Genomic DNA, 12010 nt, shown 5'->3' with positions numbered 1-12010 from the left:
CTAGGATCCTGAGCTACAACAGACTCCGGTGTATTCCAACCCATGCATTTAATGGACTCAAGTCTCTTCGAGTGCTGTAAGTAATACTTGTTCAATAAGTCTGGGTTACGGCTTATTAGGATGCTGTCGATGACAGCAGGATTTTTAATGAACAGATGGCTTTCACTTGATTCAGTACACCATAAATATTTTCACACAATTAGCTTCAGTGTACTAGTACTTCTGTGCAACACATCCTGTACCAACTGACACATAAGAATGGCCACACTAGGTCAGACCAGAGGTCCATCTTGCCCAGTATCCTGTCTTCCGACAGTGGCCAATGCCAGGTGCCCCAGAGGGAATGAGCAGAACAGGTAATCACCAAGTGATCCATCCCCTGTGCCCATTCCCAGCTTCTGGCAAACAGAGGCTGGGGACACTATACCTGTCCATTCTGGCTAATAGCAGTTGATGGACCTATCCTCCATGAATTTATCTAGTTCTTTTATGAACCCTGTTATAGTCTTGGCATTCACTACATCCTCTGGCAAAGAGTTCCACAGGTTGACTCTGCGTTGTGTGAAGAAATACTTCCTTTTGTTTGTTTTAAACCATTTGAGTGACCCCTAGTTCTTGTGTTATGAGAAGGAATAAATAACACTTCGTTGTTTACTTTCTCCATACCAGTCATGATTTTATAGAACTTTAAAATATCCCCCTTAGTCATCTCTTTTCCCAGCTACAAAGTCCCAATCTTATTAATCTCTCCTCAGATGGCAGCCATTCCATACCCCTCATCATTTTTGTTGCTCTTTTCTGAACCTTTTATATATCTTTTTTGAGATGGAACGACCACATCTGCATGCAGTATTCAAGATGTGGGCATACCATGGATTTATATAGAGGCAATATGATATTTTCTGTCTTATTATCTTATCTTAATGATTCCCAACATTCTGTTAACTTTGACTGCCACTGCACATTGAGTGGATGTTTTCAGAGAACTATCCACAATGACGCCAAGATCTCTTTCTTGAGTAGTAACAGCCAATTTAGACCTTATCATTTTATATGTATAGTTGGGATTATGTTTCCCAGTGTACATAACTTTGCATTTATCAACACTGAATTTCATCTGCCATTTTGTTGCCCAATCACCCAGATTTGAAAGATCCTTTTGTAGCTCTTTGCAGTCTGCCTGGGACTTAACTATCTTGAGTAGTTTTGTATCATCTGCAAATTTTGCCACCTCACTGTTTATTCCTTTTTCCAGATCATTTATGAATATATTGAATAGGACTGGTCCCAGTGGTGCTAGAATGCTTTTATAGCAGGGATGATGAAATCCAGCAAAACTCTCCCCAGACATTTTGCCTCGTGCGCCCTCTACCATTGCCTCCCATCCCCTGCCGAGCTGAGGCCGGAGGCAGGGCCATGTCTCTAGAAGTGGGGACAAGGACAAGAATAAGGAGTCGAGGCTGGCACCATGTCTAGGGGCAGGCATGGGGCCAATAGCAGAGCCTTACATACAGGGCTGGCAGCTGGGACCCTGTGTGCGCAGCTGGGAGTGGGGCCGGCAGCCAGGACCCACATACGCAGCTGGGAGCAGGGCTGGTAGTTGGGACCCTGCATGCACGTTCAGGAGCAGGGTGGGCATGGGGCTGGCAGCTGGGATGCGGGACACCATGTGCAGGCTGGAGTGGAGCCAGCAGCCAAAACCCCGTGTGTATGGCCAGGAGCAGGACTGACAGCCAGGACCCCCAAGCAGAGGGCCAGCAGCCATGATGCAGGACCTTGCATCTGTGGTCAGTAGCTGGGGCCAGCAGTTGGAACCTCTATTTCCCACGCCTATGACAGACCCTAGTCTAGACCCCCGAGGGACACCACTATTTACGTCTCCCTATTCTTCGTTTTCTATCTTTTGACCAGTTACCAGTCTATGAGAGGACCTTCCCTCTTATCCCATGACAGCTTACTTTGCTTAAGAGCCATTGATGATGGACCTTATGAAAGGCTGTCTGAAAATCTAAGTACACTATATCCACTGGATCCCCCTTGTCCACATGCTTTAGTAGATTGATGAGGCATGATTTCCCTTTACATCTAGGTGATGCAGGTGAATGCTAAGCTTTTTCATATGCAAAGAGTAACGCTATACTTTCAGTATGAATGTCCTTGCTTTAATATTATGGGAACAAGAATGAGCAAGAAAGGTCTCCATGGGACAGCCTACAGTGTATTTGTCTGTTGGAACACAAAATGGTAGGAGCCTGTGCAGAATGGAGGAAAACATTTCTTCATTTATTCCGCTGTGGCCTGTAGAAACCGATAGAACTTTAGAGCATGGGTATAGTTTTCTAGAGCTGGAGTCGGCAACCTACGGCACATGTGGGAAACCCCAGGCTGGCAGCAGGCTGAGCAGGTCGGCAGCTGAGACCCCGGCTGGCAGGAGCCAACAGACAGAACCCCAGAGTGGCAGCGGGCTGAGTGGCTGGGGTTCTATTCACTCAACCAGCGGCAGGCTGAGCGGGGCTGCCAGCGGGCTGAGTGGCTCAGTCCGCTGCCAGTCTGGGGTGCTGGCAGCACTCAGTGGGGTGCCAGCAGCACTCAGCCTGGTGCCAGTCTGGGGTTCTAGCTGCTGGCCCCGCTCAGCCTCCTTCCGGCCTGGGTGAGCAGAACCCCAGTCTGGTAGCGGGCTGAGAGGGGCTGGCGGCTGGGATCCCGGCTGGCAGGAGCTGGCGGACAGAACCCCAGGCTGGCAGCATGCTGAGCAGGGCCTGGGATCCTTGTCTGGGGTTCCAGCCCCGCTCAGCCCGCTGCTGGTCTGAGGTTCCATTCACTCAGCTGGCAGCGGGCTGAGTGGGGCTGGTGGCCGGGACCCCAGACTGACAGCAGGCCGAGCCGTTCAGCCCGCTGCTGGTCTGGGGTTCCGTCCACCAGCTCCTACCAGCCCCCCTCAGCCAACTACCAGCCTGGGGTTCTACTCACCCAGGCTGGCAGGAGGCTGAGTGGGGCCGGCAACTGGGACCCCAATTGGCAAGTGACCAGCAGCCGGAACCCCAGACCGGCAGCGGACTGAGCCACTCAGCCCCCAGCTTAGCCCGCCACTGGCCCGCTCAGCCCGCTGCCGGCTGAGTGAATGGAATCCCAGGCTGACAGCAGGGCTGGTGGCTGGAACCCCAGACAAGGATCCCAGGCAAGGATCACACTAAATTGATAAGATCTACATTTTAATTTCATTTTAAATGAAGCTTCTTAAATATTTTAAAAACCTTATTTACTTTAAATAAAACGATAGTTTATTTATATAATATAGACATAGAGAGAGACCTTCTACAAATGTTAAAATGTATTACTGGCACACGAAACCTTAAATTACAGTGAACTTGGCACACCACTTCTGAAAGGTTGCCGACACCTGTTCTTGAGGATGCCTCAGAAGCTGTAACAAGTATGTCTCTTTTAAATCATAAAAGTTTTTAACAAGGCTTAAACTTCTGTATAACCCTACTGAATTTCAGAGGACAGTTCCTGGATGGTGTAGTACACAGAAACCAGTGTGAACAGAGATGATTATACCAGACAGATATATGGCTTTGTAATGTTCTGGCATGGGAGAGCCAAATTAAGAAGTGTCAGGCTGAGAAATTAGCGCCTGCACCATTGATTCATTGCCTCTACAAGGACAGATATAGGTATCTGTTTTCACTGTTCCCAAGGATGGTAAAGTTGGCAAGCAATGTGACATAGATTTGGAGGTAGCTGTCTGCCTGAGCTGGTTGCCAAGATGGGCCAACCGATGAGAATCCCCTCTGTGATACGATGCACTGAAAGCATATTATGAGTAGGATCAAAATCATGGGATGGGCATGGGGGGAAGGGCATACTGAATGCAGAAAGCAGGCAAAACTCTTTAAGTTACCACAGCTCTACTCTGCAAGATGTTTTGCTCACCTTGTACTCAATGGCAATCAAGAATCAGAGCAGAAACATTCACATGGCAGGGAAAAGACTGCAACTGGCTGGTTGTGTACTTTACTTTCATACTTCATACCTGTGGCTCTGTGAATTGCTGTGACAAATGAGAGCCTCTCAGATCAGAGGGAAATGAAGATCTACCATGTAATAATGATACAAGGTTTGATTGTGCAAGACAATCCATAACTCTTCTTGCCTTATTTAATGGTTCACACCTCAGTTTTATTGTTCCACCTCCTTGCTATAGCATGCAATAAAAACATTAGTTTTTTCCTTTAAGGAAATTTTCTTTTGATCATACCTCACAAGAACTGTGCCTCCTGTAAAGGGATGTCCTTCATCTCAAATTTGCCGCCACCACCATATACAAACCTGCATCAATCTCTCTTTTTATAATTGTAGATTACTGATCAAACATATATAAGGATGAAAGTGATGCTGTATAATAGGGGCTCTCAAACTATTTCATATAGACCATATAATATATCACCAAGGACCACCTCCTGTCCCATCTGTGCTTGTATAACATACTCGTGACAACCAAAGCTGTAACTTACATAGAGAAGTAACATTACACAAATATTTAATATTTGTAGCTGTTTGTAATGCAGTTTAATAGTTGGGAGAAGGGTTGAGTCAGCACCATGTGACCAGGAGTATTATATGGAGAGGAGAAACAGGCTTTCCATCTTTTTTTTTTATTTGGGCAATGTGGATGCAAATAAATAACTTAAACCCAATGATTGATCAGCAAAAGAAAATATTGGGAAGAAAAATTGCAATTGTTATGAATTTTCTGGGGATCATCTCTCCCCATATCACCAGTGGTCTACACTACATGTAGTACATATTTATACTCAGAGATGAAACCTCAGCTCACATTAAGCTGCTTGCACTACCATTTTTTCTAATGTCCCTCAGTTTGGAGACATACGACTCTGAGGGTATGCCTGTCCGGCGGGTAGTGATCGATCGGTTGGGGATCAATGTATCGCATCTAGACGCGATACATCGATCCCCAAACGTGCTCCCCATCAACTCCAGAACTCCACCAGGGCGAGAGGCGGAAGCGGAGTCAACAGGGGAGTGGTGGCCGTCAATCCTGTGCTGCAAGGATGCGAAGTAAGTCAATCTTAGTCGATCTAAGATACGTTGACTTCAGTTACGAAGTATTTTGGAACTACCTGTATAAAGTTATAACCACTGTTAAGGTTTGGGGGCTTTGCAGGAGAATATTTTTCTCCTTTGTTAAGTAAGTTCTGGTATATCATGAAGCAGCAGGATGGCCAAGATTAGTGGTCACAGAACTCAACTCCCTAGGTTGTGTAGCGTAGGAGGAACTTTCAAGTACTGTAAAACAGGGGTTCTCAGACTTTTGTATTGGTGATGCCTTTCACACAGCAAGCCTCTGAGTGCGACCCCTCCCCATACAGGAAAAACACTTTTTTATATATTTAACACCATTATAAATGCTGGAGGCAAAGCGGTGTTTGAGGTGGAAGCTGACAGCTTCTGACCCCCCCATGTATTAATCTCGTGACCCCCTGAGGGGTCCCAACTCCCAGTTTGAGAACCCCATCTGTAAAAGAAATGAAGCTTCATAGTCTTTCTTCTTAGAAGAGTTAAGTTCAAGTGGGGCAATACAGATGTGGATTTCAAGCCCCCTCAAGTCTGGGGCTGTTTATAGCCACAGCTTTCGTTGTAAAGAAAGGGATCCATTTGTAAAGTTGGTTTTGGGCTCAGATTTCAAACACCCATGGGATGGCCACATCTGAGTGTCACGGTTCAGGTCAACTGTGTCTGTACTTCACATCCATGGACCACAAAAAGCACTCACTCTAGGCTCCTGGCTCTTCAGTCATCGCCTCTCTTGCACAGAGACCTGCATGTCTCCCTCCTGATCAGGGATTTTTATAGGCTGCACAGTTCCCTGCTAACACTGTGATATCCTTAGTAAGTGAGACTGCCTAAACAGGCCTGTGTCTACACTTCGCTTTCTCTCCAAAGACTTATGAACAGTGTTGCCACATAAATTCAGTCTTTACTTTATAGAGTTCGGGCCTTGAACTTCAGATTCCAGGAACAGTGTGTTTGGGAGGCAGATTTTCATTCACCTCCCTCTAGATATTTCCCGGCAAATCCTCTTTACATATATTATTATCGCAAAAGACCATTCTTGTCTGCCACATTGTTCAAGGTAGTCCTTTGATCACCCAGGCCTACCATAATATAAACCAAGAATGAAGAAACCTACGTTCTTTTCTCAGCTCTGCCTCTGACTTATGTGAAGTTGGGCAGGATTCCTACCTGCCCTGTGCCTCAGTTTCCCCACTGGTAAAATGAGCATATCGCTTTTACCTACTTTTGCAAAGCGATTTGGGATTTTCTGTTCAAAACAGCAGTAGAGGTGTCAAGTATTTTTGTTATTAACGTAACTGTCTGTCCGCTTTGGTTTGATCTTGCATTGATTTGTTCCTGCTAAACTGTACAGATGACAAATTTCTACATCTTAAATGAAACAGTGGGGAGGAAAGTAAACCAGAGTTACTCCAGTAGTGGTAGTTCTTCACGTTCAAACTATAGTTCCTCATGTTACTGTTAAGGAAAATTCTTCAGGCCATAATCACATAAATAATAACTGATTGTGAAGGGCAAGGCTGGTAAGGAGGCTTAGAGATGGTTAATGCCCCTAGAGGGCAGTATTTTCTGAGCACTGAGAGTTATTTATCTCCACACTTCCCATCCGAAATTAGAGGATTTGGGATAGAGCTAACTGTACTGTGCAGCCCACTGACCACTTATTTACAGATCTATTTGGCAGATAGTGACTGATTGCTGTCTGGGGATTTGCTACTGCCAGTTAAAGTGCTGCAGTGGGACTTTGGAGGAGTAAGATTTAGGAAACGAAAATCTTCCCATGGCTCTGACCTTTCTATTAGGCTCGATTTTAAGTACTCAGTGAATGCAGTGCTCATGAAGAGTGCCAGACTGATAGCCTTGGAGATTGAAGACTTTTCTTTCTCCACCAAACAGCTACGTCATGAGCACCCATAGCATGATCTTCTCCAAACTGCCCTTTCAAGGTGCCAAATCCTGCCCTGGCGAGAATAATAGTGAAATCTCTATGCGCATTCAGTGCTTGGCCTCTGCTGAGACATAAGTGAATGTGCCAGTTGGGTGGAGGTCATTTGTCCACTGGTCACTGGATTGAGAGTTTCAGCGTTTCTTATAGGCCTCTAACCATAAAGTCTGACTGTGACTAGAGCTCAGCAAATAGTTGATTTTTCGGTTCAATGGCGAAAATGGGAAATCCAGGGGAGAAATAGGTTCATTTAAAACAAAACTGATTTATTTTTTTTTAGTTTTCCGTCAAAACAAAAAGGGCCCCTCCCCCACCACTAAAAATTGTTTGGTCAAGGAAAACAATTCGAAATGAAAGGTCAATTTGAAACCACATTTTCTGAATGTTTGTGTTCATTTTTTTTCCAGTTGAAACCATTTGCCGAATTTGACTCAAATTCACAAATAGTTTAAGCGCCCCAAAAATTATTTTTTGGCAAGGCAAATTTACTGTTCACTGAACATTTTTTGCCTACCTCTAGTTGTGACCAAAAGTATTGCTACATCTTAATTTGTAGTTTAATGGTAAAAGATTCCGTGTGCCATTTGTCATCCTTGTCACTATTCATTTGCAAACCTCTGCTTCTAATTAAATATTACACGTAAGCTCCTGAAATTTTAGCCTCTTGTGTGTTTACATTCTGCAGTATAGTTGGGCTGAAGAGAAGAAATCATGTTCTCTTCCTTACTTTGAAGGCATAGTCTTTTCTATTAGCGTTGTATATGGTCATTCCTGCCTTTTAGAGTCTAAGGTCATCAATTCAGACTAAAACAGGAAAGGAGAATGGTTAGCGGTTGGGCATTGGTTGTTAAACAGATTTCAAGCCGGGTTTGATTAGTGCATTTGGAGAGGAAAAGGTGGTCAGGTGGCAAAAGCACAGCCCTACCTGTCAGAGCATCTGGGCTCTGTTTCCTGTCCCTGTCACAAACATCCCATGTGAGCCTTAACTTCCCCATCTGTAGCATAGGGTTAATACTTAGCTGTATCACTGATGTTGTGAGGCCTAATTAATTTGGATCTGGATTTCAGAGCTGCTGTTCGGCTGCAGATGCTGTTGACTTTTCTGGAATTGTCGGTTTGCAGCATCTCAAAGAATGCCCTGAGTATTTGCAAAATGCTTTGAGATCCTTCAATAGAAGGTTATATAGAAAAGCTAAATATAATTATTAGGGCTCAGTCAGTCTGGAGATGTTCCTGGTGGCTGTGGGTGAGTGCTGTTATGGCAAATTCTTGAAGTCATTCTTCCCACTGGGCATGCATTCCTAACTATATCTCCATTCCCAGTTGTTGGTCATTCCAGGGGTTTTAGTAGCCGAGTCATAATTTAATTTCAGTTTCTACAGGTCATGCCTGTACTGCAACACAAAAAAAGGGTGGCATTTAAAAATTCAAATGCTGGCTCTTGGCTTTCTTTGAAGAACTGCTAATCAAATCTTAGAAGAACCTCCTGCTTCAAGGGAGATAACACTGAGCCCTCTCAGTCCTGCACAAAACAACATTAGTGAAATGAAGCCCGAAAGGGAGTCTCTGTCTGTGCTCTATACATTTGGAAACCTCCAGATTGATTTGATTTATTATGGCCTACAAAACTCTGGTGTCAGCTACAACTCTTGCTACATGTCATCTATGTTGTTATTAAAAATCAATTCTCCAGAGGGGAGAAAGTGCTTCCGAGTGACAGTGTGCAATCTGTTATTGTCATATATTAGCTGGGTTCTCAGGAGAGTTTAAAAGAGAAAACATCAGCAAAACAATTTCTACCTTTTCAGAGTTGTTGCTGGTTGTTGATTTTTAAAGTATGTGTGATATTTCACCATCTTGAACAGTGCTTGCCTCTGAAGGTAACTGGCCTCTTCCGTGCGTGATTCAGTATCTTTCCAAATCCTTCTGCTTTCCTTATATTTATTCTGTTAAAATCAGAATACCCATGAATGGATAATTTAATTACACGTTTCATGGCATATCTCTCTTTCTCTCTCTGGCTGTGCTGCTCAGCTTGTCTGTCTCTCTCGCTCATATATATTTTTTTTTATCTTTCTTTCGGAACCCATCTTGCAAGTGCTTATGCACATGCACTACTTTGGGCGCATGAGCAGTCCCCATTAACATGAATGGGACCACTCATGTTTACTGTTAAGCCCTAACGTAAGTGTTTGCAGAATCCAGGCCGCAGTCATTAGCATGACTTTTGCAATAACGTGATGACCCAGTCATGAAATGAATTACAAAATGTTCCACCAGTTTTACATGTTCAGAACTGCTGCCTAGAAGGATCATTGATATATAGTGAAATGTAAACTGTAGCTGAGTGCATGTAAATATAGAAAAACATACACTGTGAGAAAGGTACATTCCCATCAATATAGCATACTGTGTGCTGGTAAAACTCCCAACAGGTGCTCTTCCTCTGGACCACTTTGCTTTTATATCCAGTTTATGCAGTATTGTTTAGTTGATTGGAAGCTGCGCAAATTGAAATGTAAGTGTCCTGGTCATGGTTAGAAATCTAATTTAGTTTTCATTAATTTTTTATCTGAAAAGAACTAATGTGTGTGTATGTCTGGCAAAATATTTAAAGACTTGTTTGAGTCAAATGTAACCTAAAATATACAGACACACAACACAGGGTGGTTATGATCTCCAGTGACATCACCCTCAACATGGATTGGTTACTGTGCAAGCCTTTGCATCCAGGCTTTATGGGGGTGTTGAGCCCCTCATGGGATTAGGCTTTTACAAGCTGAACTCAGCTTTCATTTAAATATTTTCAAAGTAAGGAAGCTTAAGCCAACCCAGGAAATCAGTGTAAATACTCCATTCCCACTGCACCATTGCCTGCAAATTAGGTGTCCCCCATTTGTGGCATACAAAAAAATAATGGCAGAGATCAGAAATGTAACATAGTAGTGAACTCATTATAATGGTAATTAGTTCAAGGGCATTATATTCACTTCTGACTTTTCAGCAGTTCATGAACAGGCCTAATCTTGCAGTCCCTATGCCAATAACAATATTTATTGTGTAAAGGCTGCCATGTGACGCCCAGTGAGTTGCTCGTATTTAGTTTTGTTAATAAGTGCCCTCTGTTTGTTGAACTGCTCCTCCTTCCAGCTGAGGTGGATTGCTTGATGATTCAGCTCAAGTTGCAGTGCCACAAGTTATTCTTGATGGGTCAAACACTTAATAGGGTGCTTCAGGGTCAGAGCAGTGAGAAAACAAGGCTTTCGGGGTACTGGTACCCAAAGCAGCGGAGAGAGCATGTCCAGGAAATATACACCCCCATACATGGATGACTTCTGTTGCAAATCTCGGCAACGTAACAAGGCTGGAACTAAAGCTGCTCCTTGTCCATGTACACCATGAGGGAGATTTACAAGATCTGGTGTGTTCTCCCTCCATTTCTGCTGTGACTACTTTTGAGAATCTCTGTATCTGAATATATGTGAAACAGTAGTGTGCCAGTAGATGAACATGTAGCATAGTCCATGGCTTGTGAAGGACCAATAAAGCCTAAAGCCCAAATTCTCACTGGTTCAGGGAGGTGCATGTCATTCACTGGTCAGTTTGGCCTCAGCTCCAATGGGTGTGCATTGGGAATGCCACTATATAAATCCATGATATGCCCACACTTTGAATACTGTGTGCAGTTCTGGTCACCCCATCTCAAAAAAGTTATATTAGAATTGGAAAAAATACAGAAACGGACAACAAAAATTACTAGGGGTATGGAACAGTTTCCATATGAGAAGCGTTTTAAAAGACAGGGACCATTCAGCTTAGAAAAGAGATAAGTACGGGTGGGATATGATAGAGGTCTATCAAATCATGAATGGTGTGGAGAAAATGAATAGCAGAGTGTTATTTACTCCTTCACATAATACAAGAACCAAATGTCACCCAATGAAATAAATAGGCAGCAGGTTTAAAACAAACATAAGGAAGTATTTCTTCACACAGCACACAGTCAACTGGTGAAACTCATTGCTGGGGGATGTTGTGAAGGCCAAAAGTATAACTGGGTTCTAAAAAGAATTAGATAAGTTCGTGGAGGATAGGTCCATCAATTGCTATTAATCAAGATGGTCAGAGATACAACCACATGTGTCGGATATCCCTAAACCTCTGACTGGTGGAAGCTGGGACTCAACGAGATGGATCACTCGTTAATTTGTGCTGTTCTGTTCGTTCCCTCTGAAGCATCTGGCACAGCCACTGTTAGAAGACAGGATACTGGGCTAGATGGACCTTTGTTCTGACCCAATATGACTGTTCTTATATTCCTTCCCATAGCCTGATGCACTCACTTTTTAGGCCACCTCTTTCAGTTTGATTATAAGATCTTTGGTGCAAGAAGTGCATTTTTGTTTATTTGTACAGCATTATGATCCCTCAGTCCAGATTGTGGTGTTTGATTACTATTGCAATACAAACTGTATATATTTAGAATAAGGACTTACCTTTATTGTAGCACCTTTCGTGTTCCTCAAATTATCAGAAAAATTCTCCCAGACATCCATATAAATAGAAATAATACACTTCTTGGAAGAGGTAGGGAATAAAATATCTTTTTCAAATGGTCTGAGAAACATTTAGACCCCTTCTAGGAAAGACTGTGCTTATACTCTGGTCATACTAGGAAGGAGCTTGTTTCCTTGTCCAAGGTGGACAGGCTCTTCAGAGAACTGATTTCCAAGTATTTTGCCTGTCACTGCATATTGGTATATACTCTGCTACTGATGTGGGAATGTAGGCCCTGATCCTGCAAATATATCTATACACGTGGACCCTCACTCCCTCCTGGAATTCCACTGTAGTCCATGTTTAATTTCATCTTTCACATTCCCTCTTTTCCTTTGATTTCTTTGTATTTTCAGCTAATGGGACTCTGTGCAGCAGTAAGGGTGTCTGTGGCAGGGAGGAAAAGATGCT

The 12010-nt window shown here is 43.5% G+C and overlaps 1 protein-coding gene across 1 annotated transcript in view; it reads left to right on the top strand.

The window, feature by feature from the left end:
- SLIT3 (slit guidance ligand 3) overlaps positions 1-12010 on the top strand; it is an 811508-nt gene that overhangs the window by 661291 nt on the left and 138207 nt on the right. The window contains exon 23 of the mRNA XM_030572932.1: positions 5-76. Coding sequence (XP_030428792.1) covers positions 5-76 — 72 coding nt within the window. The remainder of the gene's footprint in view (positions 1-4; positions 77-12010) is intronic.

The sequence above is a fragment of the Gopherus evgoodei genome, chromosome 8 (genome assembly GCF_007399415.2).
Source record: "Gopherus evgoodei ecotype Sinaloan lineage chromosome 8, rGopEvg1_v1.p, whole genome shotgun sequence".
NCBI lineage: Eukaryota > Metazoa > Chordata > Testudines > Testudinidae > Gopherus > Gopherus evgoodei.
This window is presented reverse-complemented; position numbering and strand designations above follow the sequence as displayed.